General features: G+C 37.6%; 2 protein-coding genes across 4 annotated transcripts; both read left to right on the top strand.

The window, feature by feature from the left end:
• Positions 1-7,308: 7,308 nt before the first annotated feature.
• Positions 7,309-9,163, top strand: LOC113288288 (putative 4-hydroxy-4-methyl-2-oxoglutarate aldolase 3). Of its 3 annotated transcripts, XM_026537282.1 has the most exons (3): positions 7,309-7,344; positions 7,425-7,640; positions 8,436-9,163. In XM_026537282.1, exon 3 carries the CDS (start codon positions 8,441-8,443, stop codon positions 8,939-8,941), a length of 501 nt encoding a protein of 166 aa, XP_026393067.1. In that variant the 5' UTR covers positions 7,309-7,344; positions 7,425-7,640; positions 8,436-8,440; the 3' UTR covers positions 8,942-9,163. The 3 variants fall into 3 exon arrangements, with proteins under 3 accessions (XP_026393067.1, XP_026393068.1, XP_026393066.1); XM_026537283.1 differs by having other exon boundaries at positions 7,314-7,628; XM_026537281.1 differs by having other exon boundaries at positions 7,315-7,640.
• An 880-nt stretch (positions 9,164-10,043) lies between these two features.
• LOC113288289 (peroxisome biogenesis protein 5-like) lies at positions 10,044-17,722 on the top strand. Its single transcript, XM_026537284.1, has 15 exons — positions 10,044-10,374; positions 10,702-10,824; positions 10,912-11,098; positions 11,687-11,880; positions 12,207-12,461; positions 12,589-12,711; positions 13,039-13,209; positions 13,804-13,997; positions 14,219-14,465; positions 15,160-15,244; positions 15,414-15,523; positions 15,718-15,942; positions 16,830-16,895; positions 17,091-17,185; positions 17,280-17,722. The coding sequence occupies exons 1-15, from the start codon at positions 10,255-10,257 to the stop codon at positions 17,356-17,358; spliced, it is 2,274 nt and encodes a 757-aa protein (XP_026393069.1). The 5' UTR covers positions 10,044-10,254; the 3' UTR covers positions 17,359-17,722.
• The last annotated feature ends 317 nt before the right edge of the window (positions 17,723-18,039 follow it).

Raw genomic sequence — 18,039 nt, forward strand, 5'->3', positions numbered from 1 at the left:
AAGATATCCCAAGCATCTTTAGACCTAGTGCAATTTGACACATGGTGCTGAAGATTTGGGTTAATGGCATGTATGATGGCATTCAAACTGTCGGAGTTTTGCTTTGCAGCAAGTATCTCGGCAGGATTATATTCACCAATATTCTTGGGAACGTTTACATCTCCAACTGCCACAACGGGAGCATCATAGCCATTAAAAACATATACCCACGATTGAAAATCACGCGCTTGAAGAAAAGCTCGCATAGAAATTTTCCACCGTAAGTAATTAGAGCCATCGAAGACTGGTGGTACGTTAATAGAGATAGCACCTCTGTCCATAGAGTCAGATCGCTACAAACACAGACTTTTGAGGTCTTGAACGTGTTTGCCTGATCTGATACCAATTGAAAAAACGGGGGTCTAACAACACCACCCAATATTTCGCTTAGAAATCTGTATGGACTAACTCTGAAACACTTTCTAGAGAATCAACTAGACAGTCAGACTCAATCTAGGTAAAAGTATCTCAAGGAGTTAATATTTCTCTCTTGTTTTGATTTACTCGAGCTAATAGAAATCAACGAGTCTTTAATCAAACACAAGGAATAACTTGGATGGTACCAATGACCAATATCCAAAGATCAATCAATGACAATCAACAACCAAAGGTTGGAGTACTCTAATTGATGATCTAACGCACAACCTGTATTATTTCAATTATAAAGATAAAACAATATAATGCGGAAACTTAAATAACACAAACACCAGAAATTTTGTTAACGAGGAAACCAAAAATGCAGAAAAACCTCGGTACCTAGTACAGATTGAATACACACTATATTAAGCCGCTACAGACACTAGTCTACTCCAATCTAACTTCGGACTGGACTATAGTTGAACCCCAATCAGTCTCCCACTGATCCAAGGTACAGTTGTACTCCCTACGCCTCTGATCCCAGCAGGATACTGCGCACTTGATTCCCTTGGCTGATCTCACCCACAACTAAGAGTTGCTACGACCCAAAATCGCAGGCTTTGACAATAAACAATTTTGTCTCACAGAGACAAGTCTATCAAAGGATCAATCTGTCTCCCAAAGAAAAACCCTAAAGTTTTTGTTCCGTCTTTTGATAATAATCAAGGTGAACAGGAACCAATTGATAATCCGGTCTTATATTCCCGAAGAACAGCCTAGATAAATCAATCACCTCACAACAATCTTAATCGTATGGTAGCGAAACAAGATGTTGCAGAATCACAAACAATGAGACGAAGATGTTTGTGACAACTTTTTATATCTTGCCTATTGGAGATATTAATGTCAATCCAATCAATCTGATTGTACTCGTACGATAGAAGATGCAAGATCAGGTCACACAACTACGATAAAAGTAGTATCGGTCTAGCTTCACAATCCCAATGAAGTCTTTAAGTCGTTAAACTTGTTTTAGAAGAAGAAAACCAAAGGTTAAAGGAGAAACGACTCTAGCATGCAAACTAGTATCACACGTGAGGTTTGGGGTTTAGTTTTGCAGAGTTGCTAGATGTCCCCTTATATAGTCTTTCAAATCAGGGTTTGCCTTGGTCACAAAGCAATCAATATCTATCTTTAGATGAAAACCTGATTTAAATTCAAGCTAATATTTCTCAACCTTCAAGTATGGTCCCAGCCACAACTTATGTGCGCGTGGCTAGTTTGAGGCGACCTGATTGGTCGAGGGAAATGGGGCCGGTTTAGGACAGGGCGTGGCCAATGGCAAGTGGCGCCATTTGGCCTAAGGCATGGCCACGTCTCCCTTTGCTGCCGTGGCTCCATATTTTCTGATTATGGGCAAGATTTTGCACCTACTAATCCATGACAGATTGATTACCTAGTTTACCTAGGCTTAATTTCGACAAGAAAGGTCTGGTATATTGCGCAAGGCGCAAAAGTAATTGATTGAATTCTATGTGTTGACACAGAGTTCTTTAAGTTCATAGCCAGAGAGAAGCATGCTTTCTGATTGAATACCTCATGCAAAGACTCCTTGATATTTAGAAATTCGTGTTACTCTGCTGCGAGTGTACATAAGTTGCCATGCCATATCAACATTAAGGGTTCAGCCGGGGAACATAGCATAGAAAGCATTCAAAGAAACTTATATTAAGTGAATATAGGCAAGGCGCCGAAATTTACAAAACATCTGGGATGGTTGCTACATGCGCCTGTCTGGATAAATTTCATGTAAATATATTGAATGGATCAATAAATATGTCATCGGAGAGGTTAACACTCATGGCTCCGTTTCCTTACAAAGTGACGTCACATCAGATGCAAGGTTTTACAATTTTAACCCCAAGCTAAAAACCACCATCAACAACCATATTCTTAACTTTTTTACTCATACCTGAAAATTTTCATGAGGTAAAATTTGGGAAATTCATAAAGCTCATAAAGTTTATTTGTTCATTTATAAATGTATGCAAACCATATTTCAAATTACCTATTTCATTGCGAGATATATTGATATTCCCAACTTTTTCCCCTTCTGTTAAAAGTAAGATAAAACTTTAGAATATATTGTGGAATGTCCCTTTGCTAGAAGTGTTTGATTTGCATCTTCGACAAATTCTTTTGCCGTGGTCTCCAATCAATGTCCATGCAACAATAAACCGAGAGATAAAATCGTAATCCAATATGATGAGATAAAGATCTTGGATCATGTGATGCTTTATGTGATATAGTAACTTGATATATCTGGCTTGCGAGACGTGATAAGGTGTTTAAAGGAACCATACCAAATCCTTAACATACTCTCACTAGAGCCCAACATTTTCGGGAGGATAACTATAGGGTTAGGCCAATGATGAAAGTATTTATCCACAATGCACTGAGTCCAAACATGAACATCAACTGGAAATGTCCTCCCTTAGATCTTCCAAAATTAATATTCCTACTAATTGGAACTCTTCAACAAAGTTAGCTCCATCTGCACCAATCTTAAGAAACTTTTCTGGTATTTGTAGGTAAGTAAGGACAACATGAACTAGAATGCAAAATAAGGATGTGGGAGAAGTGCTAGCAACAATTGAAGCGCGAAAATGGGGTACAACTAAAAGAACCCATAATAACCATATAAGCTAGCCGCAACAACCTTATTAAACTCACCATCAACTTAGATTGATTGGCAGGCATAATCAACTTGGGAGGACATGGAAATTAAGTTTTTGAACAACAATTTAGACTCAAAGTTGTTCTCTTTTTATTAGGTAACTGAGAAAGCTAAGGGCAATTCTTATGGCAATGAACAAAAACCTTTTTTTGGTGAGCCACATGGATGAACAAACTGTGTTTTCCACTATCGAAAACTAGAGCAAAATACACAGATTTGGTTTTCCAGGGTCCCATTAATATTTCTTTTTAATATAAAATATTTTGTAGGATAAAGATAAAATATAAAATAATATATTTGGTGAGATAAAATAGGATAAAGTGAGATAAAAAAAGATAAATGGAATAAAAAAGTAGTACAGTAATTGTTGGGAATCTGAAATTGTACTGGGTGAGGGAGGAATACACGCCAGCGTTTTTTCTTCCAACGCCCGCGATTTTCCTTCCAACGCCCGGTCTTCCCACGCTCGCCCGACCTATCATCACGCGCGTGCTTGATCATCCAACTCAATGAACAAACCAACAAATTTGTTGATTTGTACATCCATTTTTCAAGTTTGTTCATTCCATAAGAACTGCTCTAATCAAGCATCAATTGTGTTGGCTCTAATCCAATGATTTTTGTAAGAGGGAGAGCAAAAAAGGATTTGAGGAGAGTAAAATCCGTAGTCGATTCACGAATCCGGACCTATCCAATATATTATCCTAACTCGGACCAAATTACCTAACTTAATACACCCAACCAACGACCATAAAAATTTACAACCATATCTCAGAGATTATTTCAAAATCTAAACTTAGATCAAAAATCAAAACAAATCAAAACCTAAAATTAGATGGAAAAAAAAAAATCAAGCACAAGAGCACCGCAACCAACACATTCAGCGTGCCTACCATCTTTAAGAAACCCAGCGATTCTACCATCAGGGAATTACAATACCGCTTTCGATGAATCTATCTTGACCATTTTTGAATCTCGTTAAAAGTTAAAAAAGAACTGTGAGTAATCCATTTGTTTAAGAGAGATTATAACTAGCAAAATAGCAATCGATCAGGGTAAGAAAAAAACATTAGGAAAATACATGTTCTTGAAGGTTGGATTGCAAGGACCCAAATCATTTGAATTTAAATTAGATCACAACAAGACACTATACTTGGTGATTTACTGATCTTCATTGTTTATAATGAAAGTAGTTTGGACTCTGAATAAGAAAAGAGTATTGTTGGGTTCGTGACTTATGTTCTTTAATGAATTAAGTTACTATTTACAGTACTAAGGAACATAAACATTAGAAGAAGAAAAAATGTTGTTCCAGTTATTCATGGCTCGGTGATGGAGGCGATGGCAAGAGTTGTTTAGTGTGCGTGGTATTAGGTATATTTAGTGAGGGTAATTTAGTCTGAGTTTTTAAAAATATATTGGACACGTCGGAATTTGCGAGTGGACTACGATTTACGCTCTCCTCGGATACATTTTTGCTCCCCTGTAACAAAAATCAATCCAATATAAGAACATCCTGTAACTTTCAAGGATATCCACACAATTATATTTTTAATCTTCTTTACAATGACTGATTAACGACTAACTTTGTCACCAAAGTGTAATTGACTCGGTTCAATCACTTTTTCCCTTATAGAAAAAAAGATAAAATAAATCAACAACGCAAGATTAGGTTTATCTCCCCTTGACTCTTTGATTATAAACTTATTATTCATACAAAAGAAGACAAACATCGTTAATTTCCCCTTGTGAATCTGTAATCACCAAGAAAGAAACATTTGATTCCTCTTCCCGTATAGGTTGTACTCATCAGCAGTTTTTTTTTTATGGCCTAGACTAGTAGTCCCTGAACTACATACAAACTCCTTAAATTGGAACGGTTTTCAGCAATTACAGGGTTCGAATCCCTATCTCCGCAATAGGAGGGAGTATGCCAACTACCAGACCACTTGGTGATCGCAATTATCAGTAGGTTAGTTTGCCATAGATGATGCATTTTAAAATTTTACTAATTTTGCCCACAATGACCGTAAGTCGAGTTTTCTCAACTAATTTGCACCGCTGAATTGGGGGCCCTGGAAAATAACTGGGGACCCCTAACTACATGACAAAAAAAGTCATGAAATAGTAATTGGGGGTTATCCCTTATCCCCAACTTTTTTAAATGTCTGAACTACCCTCAAATCATTAGTGGTAATTGGTAATTAATTTGGTTAGATTAAAATCAGATTGAAGGATTAAATTTTGATAATAGAAAAATTGCGTTTTTGTGTTGGAGAGAGGAAGAAAGTGAGTTTGGGGGAAAATTTAGGGTTATTTGAAATGAGTGATTCTAGTGGAGGAAATGATGTAGGTGAAGATTCAAACAACATACATGATTGTGTTGATGGTGAGATTGTGTCAACTAATCCTACGGATTGGATGTTTGATGAAGACATGTTAATAGAGGAAGCCTTGAATAATGGTGGAAATGAAGATCCTTTTGCTCAAAATGAAGGAACCAATATTCAAAATGAAGAACCTGAAGCTCAAAACAATCAGGTAAACTTCCCATACTCTTCAAATTGTCTGAATGGTGCTCCAAGTGGTCGATTCATGGTCGATATGGAACTACTCAGAGTGAGGGTCGTTAGGTCGGGAGTATAATTAACTAACAACCCTTGAGAGTCGTCAGTGAATTGGCACATAAATAAACGACTCCAATCTTCAGTTATGAAAAATCGTCATCTAGTTTGCAAACATTGACGACTCCAATCTGCATTTATGAAAAATCGTTAACAAAGTTTGGAAAAGATGACGGTTCCATCTTTTAGGTCTTCTAGAGTCGTTAACTCAATATATTTACTATATACAGACGATCCTTTCATATTAAATGAGAGTCGTTGTTCCATACGTCTGTAGTATTGACGACTCAAACTTCATGTTCCGCGACTTCTTCTTCATCGCTTGAGGTTGTAGATATACCAACAGATGATGAATACGATGATTCATAGGAATCAGCACATGGTTCTCTGGGTTCGCGGATAATTAAGGCTACCTATTTCGGTGTTTTTCCTCGTAATAGACTCGCATTTAGGTATTTTGTGTTGCGGGGAGGTCTGGATGGAGGAGTAATCAAGACATTCTTATCCTTTTTATTCTTGCTACTGAAAGGCCAACGACAAAAATATTTAAGGGTCGTCAGAAGAATTTCCTAAAATAAACGACTTTTACAAAAGCTAACAACCACATGTAAATCATTAACGATTTTCTGTTAATGCTTAACGATTCAAGAGATTTTTTTCTTAACGATTCTTCCTATTTTTTTTGGACATAAGATCAAATATGTAAGGTGCAGTGTCGTTTACTTCTAAATTGGTCTTCCACAAGAATCGTTAGCTTATTCCAATTATGTGGACGACAATTTCATTATTTGGGACAGAGTGGTGGTTTGGAAAATCACAGAGTCGTTGATTAATAAAAATGGTCGTCAGAAAAAATCACACTGGGGTCATTTTCACATAAGCTAATGGTTAACGATTTCTTGATGAATTCAACATGCATGTCAAAAATCGTTAAGAAAAAAAAATTGGTTAAGAATTCTAACCTAAAAAAAAAACTACAGCAGGAATCGTTTTCTCCGCCACCCTAATGGTTGACGATTTCTCCAAAGTCCAACATGCATATCAAAAATCGTTAACCAAACATGAAAAATTGTTAAGCAAAGATAAAAAATCGTTAGACATTCAAGCTTAGTGATTAACGACTACCATTCTGAGAAATCAATTTCTCCGATTCAAACCCTAATTTTCGGTAGAACATCAAACTAGACTGAAACTCAAGTTAGAGTTGGGGGCGACGATGAATCGGACGAAAAAAATATTCTTAGTGGTCGTTAATGGACAATGAGGACTGATAGAGGGAGTGTGAGAGGAGAAGATGAAACATGTTTTGTGTTAGAATGAAATAGGGTCTAGCTTAAGTCTTAATAGGATTTTAGGATTATTTCTTTGAGAAGGGTAAAATAGCACTTTCACCATCATTTTGGAAGCCCTTGTCTTTTCTGGTGTGGATATAAATTTGGTGAGACCCACAATTATTTTCCAGGACCCCCAATTCAGCGGTGCTAACTTGGCTTCCCTTTTAACATTTTTTTTTTTCTTCCGAAAGTGGGTAGTGACTAAACTCCCTAGAGAGACTGGAGAGAGGAATCGTTTGAAATCAAGAATCGGGTATCGGGATGCTCACGTTTACTTTGTTGTTTTCTTTTACTTTTCTTATTCATCATAAATATGATTAAGTTTGTTTGCAGTTTCACTCGATTTTAGGGGGTGAGGGTAATGTTTGTCAGGGCACATAAATCAACGAAAGGCTGTTACTTGAGCCCTAAATATCTATCTTCATCTTCGTCATCGACATCAAATTGTTGGATAATCCACTATTCCCATAGTAATTCACCAAGAGGCCTTCCCCCTCTTTCTTTCGCTCTTTGCTGGAACTTCTGCGCAATTGCTGGGTAAGCATTCAGGTATTTTCTTAGGACTAATATATGTATGGAATTATCTCTTTATTTACTTTTCCATGAACAAACAAACACATAGTCAAGAAATGCCTTAGTTCAAGGTTTCAAATTTCATTTACCCCGAAAAATGAAATGAGAATCTGCCGTATCAAGCGTACAATTTTTATTTCTGATTTTGTTGACTTCAGTTTTACCGGCATGAATGAAATTACATCTTAGAGATCCATGAACAGGAAAACATTTTGAAATGTTAATATGTTTCTTTTTCTTCTTATGGGTAGTTCCACTGTTCCAGATACCAGTAGTGGAAACCAAGTAAACCCTTCTTGTTTCTTGATGTCAAAATTAGAATAGAATTTGGTAAGGTTGAAATTGCTATGGCTTAGCTTGCATCAATTGAGTTGAAAGGTTAATGGGAAAGGTTATATCCCAGGACTACAACTTCCCTAAGGACCCTAACATTGCACTTGCATCAATTGAGTTGAAAGATAGCTTCCAATTTACTTCTTTCATAAGTGTTGCATGTGGCTGTGTTCATAGGGTGCTAAGAGGGAAAGATCAGGAGTTCTTTTTTTTCTTTTTCTTTTCTTTTTCTTTTATGCAAATTAAACTAGTTTGGAGATCATCCTGATATGTCTGTCGTAGCTCACTTCAGCTAAGCACCTAAAACTGTAGAAGGTCCAATTAACTGCTCTGGATAACTTGTTATCACCTCTGCATTCATTTGTCCGTGTTTTGTTGATGTTCTAATGTTTGCATACTAAGTGACACTTCCTCAATGAACTGTATACATATCTGCAGGGGACATGGCCGCCTTAGCAACTGCTGAAGTTTGTGACTCAAATGCGTCACTTTTACACAGTGGTGAACTGCGTGTTCTCCACCCAATTTTCCAGATATATGGGCAAGGGCGTGCATTTTCAGGACCGGTAGTCACGGTTAAAGTGTTCGAAGACAATGTACTGGTACGGGAACTGCTTGAGACCCGGGGAGAAGGAAGGGTCCTAGTTATCGATGGTGGGGGAAGCATGCGTTGTGCCATTCTTGGAGGGAACTTGGCGCAATTAGCTGTGAACATGGGATGGGCAGGTATTGTAGTCAATGGCTGTGTTAGAGATGTCGATGAGATTAATGGATGTGATATCGGTGTTAGGGCGTTGGCATCTCATCCTTTGAAATCAAACAAAAAGGGTGTTGGTGAAAAGCATATACCTGTTTACATAGGAGGAGCTTTTATCCATGAAGGGGAGTGGCTGTATGCAGATAGCGACGGGGTTCTTGTTTCGAAATCAGAGTTGTCAACCTGAAGTATTTACAAGAATCACAAGAAAATTAGGAATTTCCTAGTTCTATTATGTGATGTCTCCCAATAATAAAGCGACGATGCACATTTTTTTTCTTCAGTATTTGGTAGCCTTGTTTCTTATTTGATTGCTCATTCTCTTAAGCATCCATGCATCCTGGATAATGGTATCTTTTTACCTCAAATATTTTTCACCTTCTCTAAATGAGCAAGGAGTTTTCAGACACTATTGGGTGCGTGGAAAGTAAGGAGATGCATACAGGAAGGCATAGTAACATCACCCAACCACAAAAATCGCATTGAAGTTCCGTGAGAAAGAATAGGCACAAAGAACATCCATTGCTGACCTAGACAGTCAAATTTCTACATTCAATAAAACCTCATACCTGTTTCTGAAAGGTTGCAAATCTGTTCTTAAAAATCGTAAATCATAATGATATAGATGATCTACGATTTTTACGATTCATTGTGAATCCTACAATTCCTGGTGTAAGGTAATCTTCATATAAAGAGTACATTATATAAAGTCAAAACTTGAAATGTTCTTGATCAATAACAGTTTACGTACTTTTTTTCAGCTCATCTATTTTCTCTTGATTGCTGCTTTATGTCAGACGATTAACCTCCTGGCAGCATTCATTCAGTTCCGTTTCATCTGCTGCCCTAATTTCTTGAATGGCCAACAAAAATGTGCTTACCCTCCTTTAATCAACAGCATAATTGAATTTACAACATTTCAATATCCTGATAAAACTTATCTTCACTAAAATACGCATTAACATTACAGAGATCATACAGCAACCCAAAAAAAATAAATCCAGAAATGCATACACACTTTGATAAAGAGCAGTCTCATTAAGATGATATATCAGCACCCAGCAGAATGATAAATGAAGGCTGTCCCGAAACAAAGGCGTTGCATTAGAGGCTACTTAAGTTCTGTGCTGGGGAGGAACAGGGAACCATCATGGACCCAAACCAGCTTAGAAGAGGGCAAGAACGTTCGACATGTGCACTTCACACGTGTAAATGTGTGGGCACGCGAACCAACACCGATGTAGTTTTGGACTGGAGGAGATGAACGCAGAAGTTAGAACTTAGAAGAAAGAAACAAGATAAAATATTACTACTATCCAGTAGACCAGAGACTCACCAGAGATTGAGATAATAACAAACAGACAGACAGCTGAGAGATGGAGAGTTTCTCTCTTCCTCAAAAATCAAAATTGAGTCTATTTATCAAGTCGTCTTCAATTTCAGTGGAAACGAAACTGAAATAAATTGATAAATTATCAGAAGAAGAAGAAGTGAGAGAAGATGGCGATGAGAGAACTGGTTACAGGAGGAACATCCTGTCCTGTACCTGGATCATCATCATCTTCAAATCCAGTTGCTGCTCTTGCTGAAAATCTCTTCGGTGCTGCTTCTAAAACACGTGTATGTATTTGTATTTCAATTCCTTGTACACATCTTTACTTTAAATCTAGTTTTTTTTTTTTTTTTTTGCTCATTAATCTGTAAAGAATTTTGCCCTAACCTAACCTTTGCCTACCTTTATAGACAATTCTGTAGTATATTCTAACAAACTAGCTTAGGGTTTTGAATTCAAAACACTAATACATCAAACAAGCATCGCCATATTCTATTCAGCTTGGGGCGTACACTAATTTCATATAATTCTCGTTGTTTCATTATTTGGGACACTAAAAAGGTTTCTTCTTTTGTATAACTGATTTGTGTATCTATCTTGGTTATTCTGAACAGGATAGTGTTAGGGAGCTTCCTGGAATTACACGTACAGGTCATCCAGATGCCTCTTTCTACCCAGGGACTGATGGTCAGTCGGCACTTCCAGGGTTAGAGTATGATCAGCAACCCGGAGCTCAGGTTTTATAATATGCTTTTATATCTATTTCTTTAAGCCGTAATGGAGATTGATTCTCTGAATTTTATTCTAACATTTTGCCTTTCCAGGGCTCCGAGTTCCTTCATGCCTATCGTGCAGATCAGGCAGGTTTTGGAGGTGTTTGGGATGAAATCCAACGTCCTCAACTTCCTCCTTTTGCACATCCAAGAGAAATTCAAGGAGCACCTCATCTTGCTGACTTTGAGCAGATTTATGACCATGGTGCAAGTTCTCAGCTTCAGCCCACTTTGGATGGTAAGCCTTAAAATTGTGCTGTTGTCATTTTTGGAATTATCTATGCTCAAGTGTAGCACGAATCATGTGAAAAATGTTTTTTCAAACTATCTTGAAAAAAGAATGGCGAAGGTTCATACAAAAATTTGTTCTGGATAAACAGTAGAAGAAAAAGAAATATCCAGTTTCATTAGTTTAGTGTAATGAAATCACGAAATCATCTATTCTGTACAAAGGGAACTTCCACATCAAAGGAGGTTTGACCAATTTCTCTAGTGACGTAACTCGCCTTCATCTCTTTGTTATACTGTAATAGCAGTCGGCTGGCTGTTGTCGCTTCAGATTGGTCTCTGTAGCGTTCATTGAGGGAAGTGCCTCCTGCGCACCATATTGTTAATAGTGGATGGCTGGATGCACACACCCAATCCATTGCAAAATGATCTTGCTGAACTTACATGCACCATGTACATGTCAAAATTGTATTAATCAGCGAAAGGGGAAACTTTTAATTTTTTCTGCCTGTTGCTTTATTGCGTAACCCCGCAGCAAAATTATTGAATCTGGTCTGATCCATCTGAACTTACTTGTAGCTATTTCTGAATCTTGCAGGACCTCCACAAAGAGTATTATCGAGTTTCCTGCACTCTTTTGTTGGAAGTAGCCGAGCTGGTATCCCTTTTCGTCCTGTCGCACTTCCGGTTTTAGGTCTATCTGAAGGTGACAAACAGTGTATACGTGATCGTAGCAGTATAATGGCACGACACTTCTTTGCAGATAAAAGTGAAGATTTTATCAATTCACAGGTTTGACATAAATTTAAAAGAATTGGTTGGCAAATATTGGAATTTATATTTTTTTTATAGGTACAGAATCAATGACATAAATGTGTTGCTGGCTTATTTAGTGTAAGCAGATTTTAGTTGCTCTGACCTGGGTTATGTCTTTGCTCTCTATCGACAATAATAGGGCCGACTAAAAGAATCTACATCTAAAAACTGTATATACATTACATGGAACTTCTGAGCCTGATCTCAGATCCAGAATTGAAGCTCTCTTCTTAGTATGCTTTCCATTAACTTCGATTCTTGTCGACTCTTTTGAGTTCGTTAATAGTTGTTCTTTTACTCAGGTGAATGCACTGTTACATTCTCTAGAGATTGATAATGATCTTCGTGCAAAGGGACATATCCCAGGAAGATTCCAAGAATTTGAAGAGCATTGGAATGAGTCTCAAGGTGCTCTAAGAGCTGGGCACTCTCATCCTTCTGATAGATGGGCTGCTGAATACAACCAGCAGATTGTATCACGTGGTGATCCTAAATCTTGGGCCCGTTCATTTGAGCAGCAACATGGCTCTAATGGTTGGGCTTCTGAATTTGAACAGGTAAGGAAGAACCACGATTGGTAGTAACCTGTAGAGAAATTTTAATTTAGGGGTAGGCACCCATTCAGTAATAAGCAGTGTACACACTTCAATGCCTTGATCATTTCAACTTGTTTTTGTTTTCCAGGAACAGTCTCAGATGATATCCACGAGTCAAATGCAAGGTGCAAATAATTCTAATTTAGCAGCAATGGAGCAGACCCGTATGCTGGCACATACATTAGCCCAAAATGATGACCCAAAATTTCAGGTACACCCATGATTGCCTCCACAGGAACTTTGAAGTTAGTTGCTGAGAAACATTGTCTAGTATGTGGACAGCAGAATGTATACTGTCAAACAAAAAGCAAATATATGAAAAATTGTGTATAACCTCTTTTTTACTGAATCCCACTTTCCTAAGGAGCCTCTTCGTATATTCAAATTCTAAAAACAAAGCTTTAATTGCGAAAGTATTTGCGTCCATCTGTGTCTAGAATGAGTTACTTGAAACTTTTAGGAGAAATTATTTAAATCTCAAGTTGTTATCCAATGCTGACAGGTCACTCATATCTAAATTTTTCCTTGTTGTCCTCAGAACTCGAAGTTCCTCCAGTTTGTGTCAAAAATGAGCCGTGGTGAGCTTATTATTGATGATAATCAAGTGAAGCCAGCGGAAGCTTCTGCTTCTGGTGATTGGGCAGATGAATATCAACAGAAACATTATGGTATCCATAACTCTTGGGCCGATCAGTATGCACGCGATGAGGTAAACCTGTTTCGTAAAACACCACTAAAACTCATTATGAATTCCAACCCCCTCCCAAAATGTCTGAAGTTCGAAAATAGGTGCACGCTCTTGAATAATTACGTATATAATCAATAGGTGGAAACCGCCATTAGTGTTGGATCGACGAATTTTAAGTGTCCTTGACGGTTTAAGTATAAAGGCCAATGAATCCTAAACAGGGTGTGGAGTGGAGCAACATAATAAGTTTATTCTGATTGTTTTGTTCCATTTTTATCCTGATCCACTGTTCCCGGCTATGTGATTCTAAAAGGTTATGTTTATAGTTCGATAGACCAGTACGGATTAGTAATCATAGAGTTACTTAACTCTGTGAGCTTTGACCCATGTACTAATGCAATGGGTACTAGTGCTGGCTAGTGGTGTCCAAAAGGTGTCGGAATGGTGAGATGAAAACAGAATAACCACTATATAGTTAACATGTTTTAAAAATGGGTCCCCATGTGTCGACGGTGTGAAAATCTAGTAAGTAGGTTATCCATTTACATACATCATGCTTTCTTTGGACGCATATCCACTGAAACAAAATATTCTTCCTTTTTGGTATATTTTTAGCATTCCTATGGGGCGGATACATGGGCATCTGAGTTTGCCACAGAACAGGAAAAAACTGGATTGGCTGATGATCAGTGGGTCAATGAGTTCTCCAAGTTACATGTTCAAGACTGGGCAGAAGAATTTGCGCAGCAGGTCGATGAAGGAGCTGTGGGGCAGAATTCAGCTGACAACTGGGCAACTGCGTATGATGAGTAAGTTGTCAACTTTCCATGAGAAACCTTCTTGAGGATTGACACCTTCACGGGTTACTCGTTTTCCAGTTGCTACTTGTATTATTCCTTCTTTTTCTTTTTCTTTTTTTCCTTGTGCTGTGATTATTTGTGTGGATTATGAACCTGTGCCTATTTTACATTTAGCATTAGAGACGAGGCTAGTTATTCTTATTTGGCCTTTACTTGATCAATTATAATAGATACCTAAATGAGCAAACAGCTGCCAAACAACGGTCAGATGCTTCAAGGGGACTTTACGTCTTCTCTGACATGAACCCTTATGTTGGTCATCCTAACCCTTTGAAAGAAGGGCAAGAGCTGTTCCTTAAAGGTCTTCTGAGTGAAGCTGTGCTTGCTTTAGAGGCTGAAGTTCTGAAGAATCCCGAGAACGCCGAAGGTTGGAGGTTGCTTGGTATAACACATGCAGAAAACGATGATGATCAACAGGTAATTTCTACATATTAAATTCTAGCTTGAAGTATTTGGTTTTTGGGAAGGTGCAAATTAAATTGGTTACAGTGTCCCTTCTAAACTATACTTGCCTCGGGCACTTCCCTCTTACATCTCCCATTTGGAGGTACATTTTTGCGTTCAGGGTAACTGAGTGATGTTTATAGGTACAATAAGGGGGGAGAAGGGTCTGTTATTGTTTAGCCGTCAAGTGGTCCTAAATATTCTTCTTTATTTGTGAGGTGGGGTCCACATCAATGATCTAATTTTTATGATGAGTAGAACGACCTCAGCAAGCATCAGCTCACTCTAGAATTTGCATCCCCATCATTTATCTAGTAAATTATTCAATATATCTAACGGTAGTGAATAATCTAACTGTTGACTGCATCACTACAGTAAAATATAGGGTTAGAAACTTTAGAGTAGAATCATTTTTGTGGCGAGGATGCTCTACAAGGTAAGCAGGATATCTTCAGAAAAAAGGCCCAGTGTGGATCCTTCATTAATAAAATATTTAAACAATTAGTTATATAGCAGAAACCTTGTAGGGTAACTTAATTAGTTATAACTTAAAATGTACCTGGTATTCATGCTGGGAAATGCATGAGTTTATTGGTGAAGCAATTAACTCCGTTCAAGTTGACTCGGGTATGCCTCTTTTATCTAGTGGACATTTGCTATTTTGTAGGCTATTGCATCCATGATGCGTGCGCAGGAGGTTGATCCGGCAAACCTAGAAGTTCTTCTTGCTCTTGGCGTGAGTCATACCAATGGTTAGTGATGTCTTGATGTATGTCCCATGACACCCGGATGTTATGTGCTCTTCTTCTTCGGAAGCATCATGCAGCCTTTTCCTTCTGGGGCAAATTACAAGCCAAATTTTATTTCTTATATATTGGGGATGGTGATTTGAAAATTCTACCTTTCTCAACAATGTTGCAGAGTTGGAGCAGGCAGCAGCAATAAGATATTTATATAGATGGCTTCAACATCACCCTAAGTACGGCCATCTTGCCTCTCCAGAGAAGTCTGAATCTCTGTACTACGCGGATGTAAGCTTCCAGTTCAGGAAATGCAAGTTTTATTCTTTGCCTTGCTGTTTCATACAGGAGTTTTTTTCTGGTTCTCAAGTCTCGCGCATTTCTGGGAGTTTGTTTTTAAGTCGGTAGAAACATATTCGTAGTAAATGTTCTAGATAATTTCGGAACTGATGTTATAAGTTACGTATCTGGTTTTCCTTTTGTAGGTTGCTAGGTTATTCAATGAAGCTGCTCAGGTTTCACCTGAGGATTCTGATGTGCACATAGTTCTTGGTGTTCTCTACAACTTATCTAGAGAGTATGACAGGGCAATAGAATCCTTTCAGACAGCTTTAAAACTCAAACCACGTGATTATTCTCTTTGGAACAAACTTGGTGCAACTCAGGCTAACAGTGTTCAGAGTGCAGATGCAATATTAGCTTATCAGCAGGTAACACACTTTTGTAAATGAGAAATGCTAGTTTTCTATATTTATAGGGTTCAGTTCGACTGTGAGTATAGTTATTTATAGTTAATGATGGTGACCAGACTTGTACTTATCAGGTAGTGATGGTGACCAGACTTGTACTTGTTAGGTAGTGGTGTTGATTTATGTTATCCAAAATCTCAATGTTAACTTATCAGCATATTGTTATGTACCTAGATGTACATAACAAGGTTAGATAGATAATTTGATAGTAATCCCTTGAAGAACAGAGAAATCTGATTCAGAGAACCAGCCTAAGAGGGAGAAGAGATCTAAACTAAACTGTATTTTCATTAATTCATAAATTGGATAATATTCTTACATAGATTCACTAGCCTTATATAGCTAGGTTAGGAGAATGGAAACTATTTAGGCACCATTACAATTGATAAAAGCTAAGTGCAACTAACAACTAAACTAATAACCAACTCGAATATGATATGGTCACCCCCTCCAATACCAGTACATGACACATCAAGGAGTCACTGGGACTTGGAGAATGGTAATATATATTTAGGTAGTGTTTCATATAAAATCTCACACACTAGTTAATCTTTTCTTCGACATCTTTCTTTATCCCTCCCTTGAACTTATCTCCATGGAACCATTGATCATTTAGAAGAAAAGCTTTCATGAATAAACCTGCACAGAATTACTTAAAGGTGTAATTGACCATCTTGATGTTGGTTAGTTATTAAACTAATATTTGCTTCATGTCCTTCTTTTATGGTTGCACTAGTCCTATTGGGTTGTATATATTTGCTTCCTTCAGCCTGTTCAGTTGCCTATCTTAAATTTCGAGTATGGATTAATATGGGAATGATCTAATATGCTTCTTTCTGTGTTCCTAGGCCCTAGATTTGAAACCCAACTATGTTCGTGCATGGGCAAATATGGGCATCAGTTTTGCCAACCAGGTTTGATTCCTCATTTCTGTAATTCAGTTATTCATTTGGCATCCACTAAAGAGTTTAAAGATTTAAAATTAGTGTTATCTGGGCACCATGGAAGCTAAGGTGATGGTGTAGTTGTTAGGTTTTGGTCTCTGTAATTAACGGAAAGATTTGATGATTGGTTAACTAATCAACATGTAAAATGAACGTCGCAACCAGGGGCTGTACGAGGAATCAATCCGCTACTATGTGAGAGCACTTGCTATGAATCCTAAAGCAGATAATGCTTGGCAGTATTTGAGAATTTCCCTCAGGTAAGTTGGAAAAATAATCTTTTCTTAATTGTTGTGAAAGCAGGAATACCTTGTATTCACCAACTGATAATACCGCACCATTTGATGTATGCAGCTGTGCATCCCGAAACGACATGCTTGATGCTTGTGACTCGCGGAACATAGATTTTCTCCAGAAGGAATTTCCTCTGTGAGGCCCTATTGCGTTGGAAGAAGTTGGGGAAGATGTGCGATTAGCTAATAAAGCCTGTTTTAACTAGGTTGATATGGGTGCACAAAATTAATGTTGTATTATGGGTTCGAAGAAACAAATAGTATGATTCAGCTGCTGTCTCTTCAACCCTTTAATAATAATCAATAATGCATCATGTCCTCGTACTGATTTTTAGAAGCCTCTCTTGCACTCAGGGGAACGATCGAACGAGGATGTAGTAGTAGTCAGATATTTTTTTCTTTTCGATATACAAAGCGATAGTATAAAATTGTAGATATAGAAATTAACAAGGCTTGAACGTCGTCACCTGTTTACAAAAATGAAAATCATCAGTGCTTAATCAAGTTTTACGTGTCAAAATGCACTATGCTTCAACACACGAGTAGGTCGATATTCTTAGTTTATTATATTACCAGCATGTAAACATCTCGCTTTTTTTTAAACATCTTATGACACCCGAGGAAAGATTATTAAAAGCAATCTAATTTGCTGGTTGCCATTATTATTTCAGTAATAACATCTCAAAATGATAATAATATGAGTGTTTCCGAACAGATTATGATCCTCACAAACAGAACAAGAAAGTATATTTGAAGCCAAATTCTTATCTAAAGAAGAAAAAGAAAGGAGGAAGTTTGGCATTGAATTCTATTATTGTTTG

Source organism: Papaver somniferum, chromosome 6 (assembly GCF_003573695.1).
Source record: "Papaver somniferum cultivar HN1 chromosome 6, ASM357369v1, whole genome shotgun sequence".
NCBI lineage: Eukaryota > Viridiplantae > Streptophyta > Magnoliopsida > Ranunculales > Papaveraceae > Papaver > Papaver somniferum.

Bases quoted from the DNA above. Each gene is read 5' to 3' on its own strand.
- LOC113288288 (XM_026537282.1), top strand. From the start codon at position 8,441: ATGGCCGCCTTAGCAACTGCTGAAGTTTGTGACTCAAATGCGTCACTT.
- LOC113288289 (XM_026537284.1), top strand. From the start codon at position 10,255: ATGGCGATGAGAGAACTGGTTACAGGAGGAACATCCTGTCCTGTACCT. The intron at 10,375-10,701 runs GTATGTATTTGT...TATTCTGAACAG, and splicing joins GTGCTGCTTCTAAAACACGT to GATAGTGTTAGGGAGCTTCC. The intron at 17,186-17,279 runs GTAAGTTGGAAA...TGATGTATGCAG, and splicing joins TATTTGAGAATTTCCCTCAG to CTGTGCATCCCGAAACGACA.